The sequence below is a fragment of the Ambystoma mexicanum genome, chromosome 1q (genome assembly GCF_040938575.1).
Source record: "Ambystoma mexicanum isolate Mex_15411 chromosome 1q, UKY_AmexF1_1, whole genome shotgun sequence".
In the NCBI taxonomy this organism is placed as follows: domain Eukaryota; kingdom Metazoa; phylum Chordata; class Amphibia; order Caudata; family Ambystomatidae; genus Ambystoma; species Ambystoma mexicanum.
In genome coordinates this window covers 264,760,035-264,777,654 of record NC_090922.1, presented here as the reverse complement: position 1 = coordinate 264,777,654, position 17,620 = coordinate 264,760,035, and the positions used below count along the sequence as shown (strand labels likewise).

The 17,620-nt window shown below is 43.4% G+C and overlaps 1 protein-coding gene across 2 annotated transcripts in view; it reads right to left on the bottom strand.

Moving 5' to 3' along the window:
* Positions 1-17,620, bottom strand: part of PLCG2 (phospholipase C gamma 2) — a 953,330-nt gene that overhangs the window by 556,694 nt on the left and 379,016 nt on the right. For both annotated transcript variants that reach the window (XM_069638435.1, XM_069638443.1), the window contains exons 3-4: positions 16,375-16,518; positions 8,202-8,295 (exon numbers count right to left, since the gene is read on the bottom strand). In XM_069638435.1, coding sequence (XP_069494536.1) covers positions 8,202-8,295; positions 16,375-16,518 — 238 coding nt within the window. The remainder of the gene's footprint in view (positions 1-8,201; positions 8,296-16,374; positions 16,519-17,620) is intronic.

Here is a 17,620-nt window from a genome sequence, read left to right as displayed (position 1 = left end):
GGAAATCAGAGGGGGGGTGTATTTTTTGCCAAAGGGAAACAATCTTAGAAGAGAAGAAGTTAGCGAAGTCAGAAGGAGAGAGTGAAGAATTGGAGGAAGGATCAGGAGTGGGGGGAGAGAGGAGTCGCGAGAGAGTTTGGAAGATACCGCGGGGGTAGGTCGCTTGAGATTGGAGTAGGTTAGAGAAGTAAGAGGATTTAGCTGAGTTCAGACAAGAGTCGTGGATGGTGTGATAAGACAAGTAAGAGGTTTGGTTAGATAGCGAGGGAGTTTTGAGCCATAGTCTCTCGAGACGTCTGAGAAGGCGCCTCATAGAGAGGAGATGAGGAGTGAGCCAAGGTTGAGAGGGTTTCCAGGTTGGGCGGAAGAAAGAAAGGGATTAGAGTTGATCAAGGGAGGATGAAATAGCATAGGAAAGGGAGGAAAGAGCATCATTCGCCGATAATGAGGAGTAGTCATGGAGAGATGGGAGAAGAGAAGAGCAGGTGTCAGTAAAGACAGAGGGGTCAAAGTTGCAGAAGTCACGCCGTGAGTAGATTGGAGAGGAGGGGATAGGAGAGGAGGAGTGAGGGAGAGGAGAAAGGGAAAAAGAGAGTAATGCATGGTTAGAGAGATAGACAGGAAGGGTAGAGACAGGGGAAGGGGGGTAGGAAGAGTTGAAGATGAGGTCAAGGGTGGAGCCAGAGGAGTGTGTAGGAGAGGAGGGGAGAGGGGGAAAGGAGGTAGGAATCAAGGATAGAGAAGAGGGGAGAGGATTGAGGGTGAGAAGGGAGATGAAGATTAAAATCGCCAAGCACTGACAGAGGAGAGGGGAGGGAGAGATAAGCGAGAGGAGGTGATCCAGGTCTTCATAGAAGGAAGAAAGAGGGCCAGGGGGTCGATACATAATAAGGAGAGAGATGGGGAGGGGAGAGCAGAAAGATTTGTAAAGGAATTCAAAGGAAGGAAAAGAAGGGAGAGATGGAGAGGAGGGGGAGGAGATAAACTTGGGTTGGTAGAGGAGGCCAACACCTCCTCCACGGCCAGTAGAGCGAGGGGTATGAGAGAAGGAGGAGGGGGAGGTGGTTAAGGAAGCTGGGACAGAAGTGTTATGGGGGGGATCCAGGTTTCAGTTAAGCATAGAAAGTGGAGTTTGAGGCGAAAGAATAGGTCAAGAACTGCTGCGGTTTTGTTGCAGATGGATCTGGCGTTCCAGAGTGCCATGTTCATGTAACTGGAGTGGTAGGCGAGAGGGGGGTAAAGAAGATTAGGGCGGTGAGAGAGGGAAGGTGTGCAGCAGGAGTAGCAGGGTGGATAGGGGAGAGGACGGGGCATAAGGAGGGAAAAGGAGAGGAGGGAAAGGAGAAGGTGGGAGTGGTGAAAGGGGGGATAAAGGGGGGCGAAAAGAAGATTTGGAGGATTGCATAACAGGGGCTCAGAAATAGGGCGAGTCAGGAGGGGCTGTAGCAGTAGACACTTGTGATGGTGAGGAGAGAGACCAGTGTGGTAGTATCAAGATGGGACAGTAAACAGAGGACTGGGTAGCGGTATCACTGGCAGTGTAGAGGCCTCAGAGGAAGGACGGGGGTAATAAAGGGGAATGGCAGGTACAGGGATCTTGGACAGTTGATCTCTCTACTGAGAGGGGAGGATCAAAGGAGGCAGAGGCAGGAGTGGAATGGAGGCACCAGTAGTACACCAGTTGGTGAGGTGAGTGAGACAGGGCTGCAAGCCTGTTCAAATGTACCCACACGTGAGGAGGGAGGTAGTGGTAGGAGGTAGCAGTAGGGGGATGTAAAGGGGGTAGAGAGGAGATAATGGTGGGGGATCTTAGGCAGCACAGGTAGCAACGTTGAAGCAGTGGATCTTATGTATTGGGGGAGAGATTGCAGGTGGTAACAGATGCGAAGGGAAGGTGTCAGTGGAGGAATTCAGACCATATGGTAAATGGAGGAGAGCAAGGATCTAACGTGATTAACTTGATGGGTCTAAGAGTGAGGTGTGGACACCAGGTGAGGAACAAGGACAGTCAAGAAGTGTGGGCTGAGGCCGCAATGATCTGTGGGTGTACTGCAGGTAGTGGGCTGAATCCGCAATGTTCTGTGGAAGGTCCGGTGCAAGAGCGGGGAGGGTTGTAGGCTGTGGGCAGGGGCTGTAGCTGGGTACTTGCGCAGGAACACTGTCAGGGCTTCAGGCAGCAGAGGTGGTAGGGTTCCAAAGAAGAATCCGCAGCGTTCTGAGGGAGGCCCAGACTAGAGCGGGGAGACTTGTAGGCGGTGCACAGGGGCTGAGGGAGGGATCATGAGCAGTCACTCTGGCGGGGCAACAGGCAGCAGAGGCGGTAGGGCTGGGCAGGGACTGCGAGCGTTCAGCCAGGGGGGTCCAGGCAGGTGAAGGCGGTCCCGCGCCATCACGCTCAAACCCAGGCGGGGTGGACCGGAGACAGCGGGTCAAGGGCTGCAATGAGGCACTCCGAGCAGCCGTGGCCCTGTCAGAGCCCAGAGAGTCTGGGTGGAGAGAGGAAGGACCAGGGACAGAGTGGAGGGAGTCCAGGCAATCCACCCCTGCAGGCTGAAGTAGGCTGATGTCGGCCAGAGCCAGGATGTTGGACCCTCCAGTAGACGCAGCACTGTGGGAAGGCAGGTACCAGGGTAGGACACATGCATCAGGAAGAACTCACAGTAGGTCCATGGAGCGCCGGAGGAGACAGGCTGTCGCTGGCGGTTAATGTCGGCTAAGGGTGGCCGAGGTCAGCCGACGCCAAGATGGTGGACCCCCAAGCAGGCACAACCCTGCGGCAAGGCAGGCACCAAGTTAGTGTTCGGGCGTTGGGACGATCTCGCCACAGGTCCACGGAGCGCCAGAGAAGTCAGGCAGATGCCGGCGGGTGGAAGCAACAGAGTCACACTCAAGTGAGGAGGGCCGCTGGAGATGGGGGAGGAATCAAGATGGTGGCGGACAGCCACAACCCAATCGGGACCACGAGATCCGGGATGGAGACAACCCGTAGATGACAAGGAGGGATCCAGACAGCCGTGAACCAGCCGAGACTCAGGATGAGTCAGCCAGACGCCGGCGGGTGCAAGCATTAGGGTCCACACCCAAATGAAGAGGGCCGCCGGAGACGGGGAGGAATCAAGATGGCGGCAGACAGCCACAACCCAGACGGGACCCCGAGATCCGGGATGGAGATGGGCCGGAGATGACAAGGAGGGATCCAGGCGGTCGCAAACCAGCTGAGACTCAGGATGGACGATGCCGAAGTCCCGCTTAGTATTTGACTTCTGCCCCAGGGATAACCACTGACTTATAGATAGGTCTCGCCCTTACAACCTCTGCATCTGAAATGTCTTAGAATATTAGTCAGTGGACAGGGCCCATTAATAGGAAATACATTCTGTGGATATGTGTTTTGTCTTGCAGACTACGATGAAGCCTTAGAACATATATAGGCCAGCAAGGCCTATAGAAGAGAATGGCAGTAAGGCATCATGCTGAATTTGAACAGAAATGGACAGTATTAGTCTCAAGGAGATTTGAAAATGTGTTAGGACTGCTAGAGGAAGTAGACAAGTTGCCAGATATAAGTTAAGATTTGTATGCCCTAAAAATTGTGTTTAACAATGGGAAAGGAGCATTTGAAGTTGCCCACTGTACTGCCACCTTGCGTGCTCCTTAACATGCTGTATACTCTGTCACCAAAGAAATCAGAGAAAGACCTGTCGGTCAGTGTGTAACACTGATCTTTTGTCAGGACAAATTGCTTGCTGCTGCAGATTCTGCAATACATGTGATGCAATGACCATGCATCCTGGACCTACCAGAACCAGGGGAATGATGTATGGGGGAAGAGTACCGTTCTTTAACTATGTTGCAGGAAATCTGTGATGAGACAAGAGAATTACAAATGGAGTTAAATGCATTAATGCACATTGAAATATTGCTTATAATGTAAGGTGAATATTAACAGCCTCTCCGCATTTGCCTGGTTCCCATGTAATTTAAAGTTGCTTTGTAACAGAGTGTGGAACTAGGAATAATATTTATGGTAAAACAATGTCCCTTAAGCGATTAAAGTTGCACTAAAAGTACAAAATGGGAGAATGTAGAACAATTGGGTCAAATTAATTCATTCATTAAGATTTGAATGGACGAGAGCAGGAAATGTTTTATTTTTATAGATGGACTCTCAGATGGACTCTCTGATCATTCATATGTTTAAATTTGCCCTCAGCACCTCTGATGTCATTTGCCATTCACCTTTCTTTATATGTCCTTTCCTATAGCAGCCTTTCTTTATGCCCGCTGTCCTGCAGTGGCTTTGGCCGCACTTGCAGGAACTGTGTACTTGTTCATGCATGTGCGATGGAGTCTGGAAAACAGGTTGTTGTCCGGTCGGAGTTACTGAGACAAGAACAGAGCCTGTTTACTGCAGGTCAAACCGGATTGAACTAGAAAGGACAATAAGGCTCTCATAAATGACCGGAAGTCGCAAGTGGTGGACTATTCGAGAATTAATTAATCCATTGGTGTGACAGAAGGTGGGATAAATGTGTTGGAAGGCCTAATGGTGGTCTGCTCAGTCTTTCCCAGATCAGGTGACTAGTGCTCTATAAAGGTAAGGGGTGTGAGGGGCAGGTCAGGTTAGTGAGTGGGGACCTGTTAGATGTAGGATGCTGTTCCCTTTGACTTACAAGCCAATTTAGTTAAAGGATACCTTTTTTTGACATTATCGGAGATGGATGTGCAAGCCTGGTTTCTCCGACATTTCCTAAAAGGGGATGGGAAAATAGGAGGATGCTAGGATTATATTGAAGCATCTTATTAATAATATTGTGGATTGCTTATTGCTTGACTATAGTATTTTTAATTCTCATATATTATTAAATATGGATAAATGCTAAACAGAAGTGAAGGAGCATTATATATGTTTCAATTTTATGAGTATAAAGAGGAATACTGCCATAGTAAATGCATATTGTTTAGTGATAGCACTGTTTAGGGAGGTTTGATAACATTTAATGCTAGTGGTTTCATGATGTGCAGTGTGTAGGTCCACAACAACAATTCTGCTCAATAACAGTAAACCTGCCAGCTGCAGAGGAGCCAAGGGTTCTCCTGTCATAAAGCACGGAACTCTAACTCGCTCTGGAGCCTTGCATCAGTTATAGCTCTATTCTCTGCCGCAGAACCTGCCACCGCCCTAGGCAGGTATTCTGACAGCTCTGTATTGGAGGATAGGATTTGACAAGAGGGGTATAATGAAAACCATGCATGGGGTGCCTGGGACTCAGGCCAGCTAAGTAACAGGGTTTCAAACCTATACAACATTAAATTGTTACTGATTTACAATGAATGGATTGATGTGATTGAGAATGTCAGTTCATTTGAAATCCAAGCTTGCAGATAGAAAGGAGTGTGGGCCTAAATGCTTGTGAGGGTTAGACTTTGGCCCGGATTCTCAAACCTTTTTGTTAGAGCAAGTGAAACGGTGTGCTAGCATCTCCTCACTTGTGCCAAAAAAGATGCACCCCAATTCTCAAAGGGCACCTGAATAAGCACATCTTAGATGCGTTCATTCAGAAGCATTCCACACCCCTTTTGCGCAGGTGTGCAAATTAGGGGCCGTTTCTGTGTATTTCAAGGTGCATCTCGAATTCCCAAACGAGCTGAGCAGAAATGAGGGTATGCCCTGTGCGGAGGAGGCGGGGGAGGTACAAATGATGGCAGGGTCATTTCTGACATGGCATGATTTGTTTTTGAAGTATGACAGCCGTCATTTAAACCAGAGCAGTCATACTAGCATGTCCATCCATCAAGCAGGGATGGACCTGCTTTTTGTTTTCGCTCATTTCACAGTGTCAGTCATGTGGTTGTTGTGAGCCTGCCATACATTGGTGTCGTGACCACGCTCTGGACACTAAAGTATGCAAGGGGGCTGAACAGCGCATGGTCCAGCCCTCCTGAAATGCTCCGGTCACCTTTGTGAATGAGTTGATCTGAGCATTTCGGAAAGCATTCTCTGCTCTGCTTTGCGCCGCTTTTTGAGAATCTGTCTCTACATGATTGTGATGTAGCTGTTGTCAAACATTAGAAATGTTACATTTGCTTGTGAAAATGTTTCCGTTTAGAGGGACTAGGTCCAATATAAAAATTCCTGAACACAGGGGCAGTCAAGAAAGCAATGATTTTTTTCTTTGCCCAGTCGTGATGTTCTGGAGATCAATGCGTTAATGAAATGGAGGAGCCACATAATTCAGCGACTAATTAATATTTTTAAAAATATGAGTGAAATAGCAATTTTGGACAGTATTAATAGGTTTTACTTTTTTCTTGGCTTTTTTCGGCTTTTATACGTAAAGACGTAAACTCATACATACTACAATAAATATATTAAATAAGTTTTTTCTTTTTTGCTGAGACAGACCATCTATCTCTCCTCGACCCAATGGATACCCGAACGCGTGAATCAACTGGTGGTTCCCACACACAACTTCCAGGCATTTCAAAAAAGGTTTCTGTGTGCAAACTGCCTTCTTATGCAATAAGCGGCCAGTAGAGATGCACCGATAAAGAAACTATCCAGCATTCTGCAGAATACTAAAAACAAAAGTCTGCTGAGGCCTTGACTCTTTCTCCCTTGACTCTCCACCGGTAAATAAGGATGATCAGTATCTAGAGATGCTCACTTCATGAGTGGACACCTTATAAAATCCCCCCCCCACCCCGCCCCCACTCACTTGAAATAACTGTGAAAGGGGCATTAATGATCCAAATAGCAATGGAAGTTTGTTCATGACTATTCACTGGCAGGCACCTGTGAGGGGCATATAAACATGCCCAATGCGGGATGTGCCTTAGAGAGTTTCTGCCGCTCCAAAAGTAACATTAACACGCAGAGAACACAGTTACACTGGGATGCTAATCCTGCTGCCTCCCTTTGGCATCTAGAGGAATCCATGCATCTTCAGGGCCTGTCTTCGCCTGTGTGGATTTGATAATGATTCTGAACCTTTATCTGCCATTTTCAAAATGCGACCAGAAACTTAAAACCAATGCAGACTCAGTGAGCCCACACCACCCTGCTGAGCAAAGGCAGATAATGTTGGAGCATTGCGCCCCTTCTAACCTCTTTAAGCCCCAATGGTTGGAATGCAAAACCATGACATGTCGTTCCACGATTGGGGCTGGGATCAACCCAATCAGATTGCCTAAAGCGTTCTGGCTCTTTTGGGTGAATCATGGCACAGGAAAAGATTTGTCAGTGTTTTGGGGGCGGCACAGAATAAGCAATGAAAAAACTGTATATGTGTTTCTTCCATTAAAAATGATGTTTGTTCGTTCTCGCCCCTGCTTTTTTATGTGAAAGCATGATTAAGTTTAAGGGTAGGAATTTCCCGCTATGCAGTGATTATGTGGCACCATAAAATAACTAATCCAATTACAACAAATCCAAAATAGCTAATTTCAAAATAAGGAATTTGTGAAAACACTAAAAATGGGTTTGGGAGTGGGAATAGTGGTTTTGGGGCGGGGAAAAGTATTAGGAACAAAAAAAGGGGGGATATATCTGGGGGTACCCTCCCAAAAACAACAAAAAAGGAATTACTTATTTTGGAATTAATTCTTTTGGTATTAGTTGTAATTGCATTAGGTATTTTGTGATGGCACATGATCACATGTAACCGAATTTCCGCCATCTTCACCCTTAGTAACCCTAGATTCACAAGGACTTAAAAGATGGAAAGTGGTAGACTTAAAAGAGTTGCGGGTCTCAATACTCTACAACCAATCACAAAACAAACATTCTCTTAAGAATGTCCACGTGCGGAGTCACAAAGAAATTACTAGGATTAACTCTTTACAGATGACTTACTCCTGAAGAGGGCTATTCGATCCACAAAATAAGTTCCTCTATCTCTGACTTACTCCTACCTTACTAAGAGTAAGTCAGGAAAAGGTCAGAGTTACACAGAATGGCTTCCTTTGTGAATTCAGTAACTCTAAATTACTTGTGTCTTACAAGGGGGAAATCAGATTCACTCACAGTACCTTTTTGTAAATTGGACTCTCTGTCATTAAAACAGCGTATGGACAGTGTTTTCTGCCAGAATACAGAAAATTATAAACGTGGTAAAAGTCCTCCTGAGATACAGGGTTACTGATCTGAACTGAAGATGATCACCAATATCGTTATGTCCGCCGCGCGTGTAGTTTCTTACCTTTCTATGATTGGCAGCGGGGGAGCTTCCGCCACCTCTTGCCGTAAGATATGGAGGCCACACAGCCATTTGTCTGCGTCTTCTATGGAATCGGCTGTAAAAAATGAACAACACATTAGGCGTATGTGACGGGAATATAAAACCTTTATAATGGAAACACTTTTTGTAACGCTAGAACGCTAACATTCTATTCAGCAGTACATTTTAATGAATAACTGCTACACTGGTTTATTCTGTTTGATATTTCCAGGATTACTTACTGCTAATCTATTCTAACTTTAAGTGCCAGTCTTTCAAGTAACAGTTCTGTCACTACACATGCTGAGTAGTGTGGCTTAAACAGGACAGGATGGGAAGCCAGTGCTTCATAGCCAGAAGGGCAGGGGCTTGGAATGTCTTTAAATATATATAATAAACATAAAAGTGGGACTACCTGTAAATGGCTCCTCTTCTCTGTTTAATTTTCACAAAGGGTGGCAGAAAGTGTCAGTTTTGAAAGATGGCTCTCTTACTGCGTAAGGATTGTGATGAGGAAGACAGATGAGGAAGTGATGGGCCGCTAAGTGGAGGGCGCCCTTCCATTCTTATATCTCATACCAGAGTTACAGTTTTTAGGATCCTGCAAGGGAGGTGGTGTGCTGGAGAGGAGGTCCACTTCCTGTTGCTTGTGGATTCCCATTGCGTGTGCAAAGAACCACACGTGTGAACATATTAAGCAACGCAGGGCACAGCAAGGGAGGTTTTATAAGAAAATCTGAGAAAAGGAAGTTGAAATGGAACTCCTGTAAATGATGTTGCACGGACAAAGCTTCAAAGGAGGTTGCAGGGATACACCTATACATTAGTTTATATGTATATAGATATAATTTATAGGCTGTAAATTAACAGCTGTAAATGAGATTGGGCAGAATACATCAAACTGATTTCTCAGAGATCAACTGTACAGGAGGTTCTACGAAGACAGCAAGTTGTAAAGAGGGTTGGGTGGAAACAGTTGTGACCAATTTTGGGGGAAGCAGCAGTAACAGACGTTTCAATCAGGGATGGATGAGCTCGACTCGAAGGCCAGTGCGAAATGTGCAAGAAATTGATTGATTCGGCTTGCGCCATTCGTGCCTCCTTAGAGATTACTTAAAAGTGGGATCAAGCCGAGCCAGTAAAAAGTCTGATTTGACCCATATGCTGCTCGAATCAGCTGGATTGAGTTTGAGCTGATAGGTCCAAATGGTTTGAACTGGGTTAAAGCTTTTTTGAACAGTAGACATATTTTGATTTGAGGTAGCTTTTTTGAACCACGGGAAACTATTCATTTGAAACGTGTCTAGAGCGCTATACCTAGTAAGGGAAACCAATAGCAGAAAAATGTCTATTATGAACAACGATCTGAAATAAAGTGTGATTTTAGAGAAGAAAAGGCAGCTTGCATGAGTTGGCATTGCAGCAAATAAAATGTGGGTATTTCGTTACCGACACTTTTTTGGGCAGTAATGGAATTATCGCCATTTTTACCTCACTGCCAAATTCCAGGGTTTCCCATTAAAGTGGATGAGATAGCTGTGGTCAAGTTCTGGCAGTGTATCCTCCAATTTAATGCCCAAAAAGTGGAAGAATAAACGCAGGCAGAACTATCACTGCAGTATGTCCCCAAAGATCCAGATGGAGAGCTTTGGGACTCTGGAAATAGGGACTAAAATAGCTGTAACTGCATCGTAATCTGCTGATAATTCTGCCACACTGGGTGGCAGTAATGATGCACGAGTTTAACAGTACTTCCAATGGAAATACTGCCAAACTCTTAATGAGCCCCAATGAACCAGTGCCCACTTCCTGTTGTTATTCTATTTAAATACATTAAATGCAAACCAAAAATGAACAGTTTTTACTCAAAGAAAATGATTTACGTACAAATGTACAGTGCAGCTTTTAAACTAAAAGGGGATTTTAGGAAATGTTGGCCTTCGATGAAGCACAGGAGGGCTAGCGGATAGCTCAGGGGCAACGTGTTTGTCTTGGAAACAAGATAACGCAGATCAACACAGGTTCAAATCCTGGTCTCGTGCTTAGAAACTGGTCTCCGGTATTAAGCATGTTATCAAAGAACAATTACAATTACTCTCTAAAACTGAATGGCTCCAGCCAGGAAATGATGGCCGTACTGCATCTTGTATTTAGCCACCTGTATCCAGGAATTCAGCATTACCATACAGTTTTAGTCAAGCCAAGTCCAACCATCAAATACTCTTAATTAAATGAGTAGCCCGAATTCTGGTTCGAAAACTTCAGCTCAAAATGTTTTGAATCGCTAGAGTTGATTGGAACCCCTGTTGTTTAAATGGAGACAAATCTGATTTTTGCCAGTTCTCTCATTCCTAGTTTAAAGTGACCTGCTAAAAAGGTGGTTTTATAGCACACCCGTCAAGGATAGCAGCTGAGCTTGTAAGTAAACTGTTGTAAATAGGACTGCGTGGAAAAAGAAGTAAAGGGGCCAAAAGAGGTAGCACGGAAACAAGACGTCGTATTGCAAACGTTGGCAAGGGGTTAGGGTATACTCAATTCTAAATAGCACAGACTGCCGCTCGTCTAGGATAGTGCCTCTCTGCAATATTTTGGCCAAAATGTTCTGATTTGTTCTACAGTGACAGCCTGACCTTGAAGAGCTGGCCCATTTCCTCACTTCTGTTATGGTACCGGGAATATCAGAATCCATTTACTTTTAATTGTTTCTATTGGTTTATACAAAAAACCTTTTCTACATAGATGACATAACTACATAAATACTTACGTTTGATAAGTTAAAGGCTAATACAAACAATTAATTATTCCACAATGTAATGTCTCAAAAATAAAATAATGTAGTTGTGAAACGTGAAGAAAATGTGGTATTACGCTGGCAATGATCTTGAAAATGCTCTTTAAAAAGAATTTCAAGGTCTTCTGAGAAAATTAAGAAGCACTAAATGCACAGATATGTCCTTTTTCTCATTCAACAGCGCCAGAAATCATCCAATTCAAGTGCAATGAAGGAGGACTGGGAATAGTTGAACATTTATGATCTAATCAACTAAGCACTGGGCGCTGGTAATCAAGTGGATACATTTTTCCCAAGCAAGCAAATCAGACAGACATCAAGTTCACATGGTCTACCTTCATTGACTATTATGTATATTCTTTATTGCGTCTTCTCATAATCGATCATCTTTTGCCCGCTTAATGTTTCTGTCCTTGCACGTCACTCATGAGACTGTTATTGTGTTTAGTAAGGGATGAATACCATTTAGTTAGTAGTACGAAGGGTTGTTAAACTTCTACTTTTGAAATTGTTAGTGTTGGGGCCATAACCATCTAGCCCTCTGTAATATTGCTAATACCTTTGGTTTCCAATACAATATTTTGAAAGCAAGCCTCATTTTGAAGTGTGGAACAGTGTAGGCTAGCAGGTCTGGTGAAGTAAGGCGGTGATCATGCATGGGATATGAGGAAGCAGGGGTAGGTAAATTAAACTTAGATCCAGGTAAATCCGATGCAGGTATATAACTCAAATGCAGGTAAACCTATGTCAAATCTAGTTGTACCTCAGACAAATTCAGGTTTGTCTAAATGAGATAACAAATTTCTGGGTAAGACCAAGATTCTGCTGCATCCGAATCATACCTCGGTAAGTGTACTTCAGATCCAGATAAAAGTAAGCCATAACCAGGTAAAACTAAAATAGGTTTGTCTAAATCAGATAACTCTGGGTTTATGTACAATCCATGTAGGTTTAAGTTATAGAGAGGTTAGTGTAAGTTAGTTTCTAAAAAAGTATGAGTTAGATCCAGGTAAATAAGAACCCGACTTGGAAAAAGTAGGATAGAAACAAGTAGCTGAACGTACATCTATTCTCACCCCCTGATCTCCTTTGGCGGTAGCTGTTGCTTGTTTCTCCCAGATTGGCCCGGACACCAAGGCTGCTCTTTTCTTGGTGTGTGCCTGGGGCACCCATGCACCCATGGACAGGTGTGATTCTGGGAGCAGCACTCCCACAAGATACCGGAGTTCTGTGAGATCTCAGACAATGCGCCTCTTAGTCTTCTTCGGTCACACATGGGAACACTTTACGTGGAAGAACCTGCAGCAGTGGCCATGCTGAGAGGGTACCAAGAGGGCAAATGCCATATCCCCTTTCATCCTTCATGGTTTTAGATAGACTTCAAAGCCAGCTGTCTAAGGGAGTTGCCACATGGCACCAGGCCACTGAGAGCTCTCAGTACCCTGTGCACTCTCTGCTGGCAATCCTGAATCCTCCTTTATTGAAAGCAATGGACATTTCCACTCATCCCCGATTGCTGCAGGTGATCACTTATGGAAGACAGATAGAAGTCAAACGTTCAGGGCACAAAATCCAGAGTGCTGAAAGCTTGCCCCTCCTAGGCACTGCAGCACTACGAACCTGGAGAAGTTAGCCCACAAAAAGAATACAAGGAAAAAGACCTTCTCATGAAATGCCCCGGGCAACTGGAACAAATTCCTGTTTTCAATTAGAACAGCTCTGACATGCCTTCTCTTCAGGAAAGGGCAAAACACGTTGCTATTTAACAAATACCTATGAGACACCACACACACCTAGCTTCCACATCAGGAGAACCATTCCCTGGGCTACACTAGTGTCCCAAACCCTCCATGGCATACATTGGATACCCATCCTTTTGTAGCCTTTCTTTTACCACTGCTCAGTGCTCCACTGCTCGCCAACTGATTTTGCACAGTACAAAACCACATACATAGATACATACAAGCTCATTTCCTCCTTCAGATTCTCCAACCACCTCTTTGCAGATGACACACACATCTTCAATAACTACTCTCTCTTTAACTCTCTACAGAAAGATACAACTGTCTTTCAGGCATGTGACACAGCATATCCCTTCACTGTCTCGTGGTTTACTCATCTGAAACAGCAGTAATCATCCTCTCTGTGCACAATGCTTCTCACATTCTCCCTTCACCCATTTCATTTACCCTGATATTCACTCACAATTCCCCATTGCCCACAAACTGGGGGTCCTCTTTGATCGCGACCTCCGACTGAAGTAGTTTAAAACCTCGACTGGTAGTACAGTCAGACTCGACCAACAAAAAATTCACAACATCCAGCACTTCCTTATGTACCACTGAACCAAATCCCTCAAATCCACTATCGCATGCAGTCACCATGACTACTGCTACAGGCTCCTACTAAGCCTGCCTCTCCGCTCTTTTTCACCTATTGGCAGAATGCTTAGAATTGCTAACTGCACTATCTACCATACTCCTCCCTCACCATCTTCAAGCTGGCTTGCTCTCACAACGCAGAAACTCTTTCTCTTCAAATTCCTGCTTATAATCATTGCATCATTAAATGGTATAGCCTGACATATGTGTCCTCCCTTATCTTTTGCTGCGACTCCACTTCTGCATCACTCTCAATTGTTCTGCTTCACGTCCACTCTGCCTTGCCTGCCTGCTTCAATCCTTCTCTTTATTCGCCCCTTTTCTTCCTCCTGGAAGATGACCCTGATCTCTTTAGAGTGATCTCTAGCTTCACAGAATTCACTCTTCCATCCCTAGTATGGCATTACACCCATTGCCATGTATAGTATCCCCTTGCCTATTGACCATTCATTGTATTATTATTCCCTGGTAACTGTACCATTTTACCCCTCGAAATCTGGTTACACATTAATACTCGACTGAACTGTACAATTAAAATCGACATGCTATAAAACAACAGAAGGTTTCTGTAATTCTTACAAACTTAGTAAAGAATACCGAGTGTAAACTCGTAACCGAACCAGCACCAATGTGACACAGGTTCAAACCCTACCCTGGTCAGAAACATTGTTACTCATGTTGCTATTTGAGGTGTCTGCTCTCAGGACTGCCCTGATTACTGTACCTTATGTAGTTGCTTCTCCTTGAAGCCCAATGCGTTCCACTTCAGTAAACAGAACAAATATATGGAACCAATAAATAAGATAGTTGATGCGGATGACACAAGACCAAGCCCCTGCGGCTGCTCACTTCCAATACAATTATTGTAACCTGTGGTCCACCAGGGATCTGACAAGGATTTGAGCCTAAGGGGATATGTATCGACCTTTAGTCATGTACACATAGGCGTTGAGGACAGAGCTTGCATGTCCAGGCATAATAGCCCCTGATGAATCACAAGGAGAAACTGAGTGGTGAACCCAACGGCAGCACCTTGCAGGTCTGCATTACCCAGCATATGAGGGATGGCTTTGGGAAATGTACTATATCTCAATAACACAGCTGTTTCAGGTGACTAAAGAGCAATGTGTCCAAAGTTAATATCGACCACCAGTGAACACTCATCAATAAATTACAATCTTGCACAATCCTCACAGCCAGTTGATTGTATGGACACTAGCAACAGCAGAAAACACAGAAGAAGTATTGATGTACATAATATGCAAACCAACAGACTGCCTAACAACCCAGATTGTGAATTCTTCCTTCTTCCCTAAACAACAAAACATGCCATCATTTTTGGTCAAGCGAAATGTTATAATTGATAAATGGTCTATGTCTAGGCAGTAGGACAAAAACATATGTCCTCAGATGTTGCACTTTGCCTACAACCAGCAAACTGTGAATGACCAGATCGACAAACCAACCAGAACACATAGAAATAAACTGGTTGTATACAAATCAAAAGAAGGCCATCTTTGAAACCCCCACATGGTCAGTTGCAATCCTCAGCTAAAAGGCCTACTTAAGATTGCTTGGAACCTGTAATAGATAGCCTAGGAACATACAAGACTGACAGAAGACAAATTAGAAACTCTGCAGCTAGCCTTCAGACGGTATTACCCAAATTGACATTTTACAATTGACCTTTTGTCCTAATTGACCTAATAGTGGTCTTAATTGACCTTCAGTATAATTGACCTTCTGTACAATTGACCTTTACCTTTATTTTACTTTTTATATATATATGTGTGTGGGGTGGGTTTGGGGTAATAAATAATATAATGGGATTGGGTATAAAGTTGTGTGGGGTTTTGTATTGAGTGGGGGGTTGCGAGGGGTTTCCCACCGCATATATGTCCTAATTGACCTTCATTTCACTATCAACTGTGCAGAAGGTCAATTCTCCTGCAATCAATTGTGAAAAGGTCAATTAGTATACATCCCTTCAGACAAACAAATTGAAACAATTCCTTGTTTTAAAAAAATATACAAGCCACACAACAGAAAATGGCCCGGCTCTTGAAAACACAAACACTGCAAGGACTATTTGCCCATGATAGAATAACCATAAAATCAGGATACCTACCACTACAGTTCTACCAATGAGGTCTACATATGGTTTTATGATCGCAAAGGCAGACAGGCAGTTAGCTAACCAACATCAGCACTAAAATAAAGATGTTCTAATAAGGGGTGCAATGTCACACAAGTGGTGTGAATCATATTTCGGGTCCATGTTGTAACTATAAGGGCATGAGTATGGAAATGTTCCACCGGAAAAACAGACACAGATAGACAGAAGGTCTTGCAAATAAAAATGAGGGTAACATTTTGTGCACTAATAACTGGATGGATCAGCGAGGGTGGATGAACATCTCACTACTCAACCTGGACCCTTGCATCTATAGCTCACAAATACATAAACCTTCACAAAATCTGCAAGAAACAGGGAAATCGTCCTTATCCACCTTCCTGTTTTTTTTTATTCAAAAAAGCAAACCACTCTGAAGAGTGCTGCATTCTGAATATCTTGTGATTTCTTTGTTTTACTAACAAGAGCTTTCTATTCACTTGCGAGGGGTTCCAAAACTGGGCAATTTGCATATTGGGGACATCTTTCACTTGGAATTCATATGAATGGCACCTCAGAACAACACACTGAAATAAATGTGATTTCTCATTTCCTGTTTTTATCAATCTAGCATGTCCCTTTGCAGATTGTCAAATGTAATAAGATTGGTGCTTCACGGGGTCTTTGGTTTGTCAAATGTAATAAGATTGGTGCTTCACGGGGTCTTTGGTTGTACTAGGACAGCCTAAGAAAGATCCATGTGCCCTTTAAAGCTAGCTACCAAACATATGTGTCAGCCTAATAATTACGTCATCCTTGAAAAATCTCATGTCACTGTTGTTATTTTTTTTGCTTTGGAAAAAAGAATACCTTCTAAACTTAGGGTGTTCAACACAAACTGGCAGCCATAGCAGATTGTGAAGCAGCACTCCTCCTTCAGCTTTGCTGATCTCCCACGCTCAAAGTCCTTGCAATTTCTGCCTGGACGAATTTCCTTAATTTCCACTATGTCCACTGAAAGAAAAGACATGGTCCAGATTAGTAAGAGATTTGTTCCTGAACCAAGGAAAGTGCATTCAGAATACAGGTTAAGATTTTAAAACATGCTTCAGATTATCACTTCCCTTTGCTTGTTTAAAAAAAAAAATCACATAATACCTGCCCAATTCTACAAACTGAAGGTGGTCTTTGCCAACCCACTGCTCGAAAAGCTCTAGTTCATGTATTCAGTGATGCTGCAGCATTTTCTGTAGTGTGGGTGCTGACAAACTACTAAATGAAATGTCAAATTGTACCCATCAAGGATACCAAGGCTGGCATTAAAGGCACTCTCCTCTCCCCAAACCTAGATTGAATTCAGATAAAGTTGTGTATTTATAATTTTATGGTGCGCTGACTTCAGATGCTACCTGTATGTTAGTTTGTTTATAACTGGTTGAGTCACTTTTGAATAAAGGTCTTATTTTAACTAGAAACACATATTTTTACTAATTCAAACAATGTGGTGACACAAGATCTATTAGTGTCCCTGTTCTACAAGATGTACAAAATGTATAATAATAAACAGTGCTGGCAGGCATACGGTTGCTCCATTAGGAACTGCATCTAGTATGTAAGCCAATTTTTCATGTATTCATCCAAGTTTGCATTTTGATAATTGCATTGTTGATTAAGTAATATTTTTCGCAAAGCTACCATTACCAGTACATTTACTAATCTTGTATCCCAAATAATAGATTATATATAACTTCAGTGCCACTTGTTCTAAAAAAAAATTGCAGATGAGTGTACCTGAAACCATGAAGGGAAAAACAAACTGCTACTGATGGAATATTTGTTATAAAGAAAAAATGTTATTAAATACATTTTTGGAATTTTAAAGACACATCATCACTCCATGTTAATTGCCTTATTTTGGTTACAATCTATTTGAATATTAGAAAAAAGAAGGAAAGAAAGAAAAGGGGTAATCTAACAATTAATTTTAATACGAATATACATTTTCTTTACACATACAAATAAAAAGCAACAAAAACAAAGAAACTGATTTTGAACCACAGGCAGAATAACATCTCTCCAAAGAGACAATTGGAGGCCCTTCATATTTTAGGCGAGC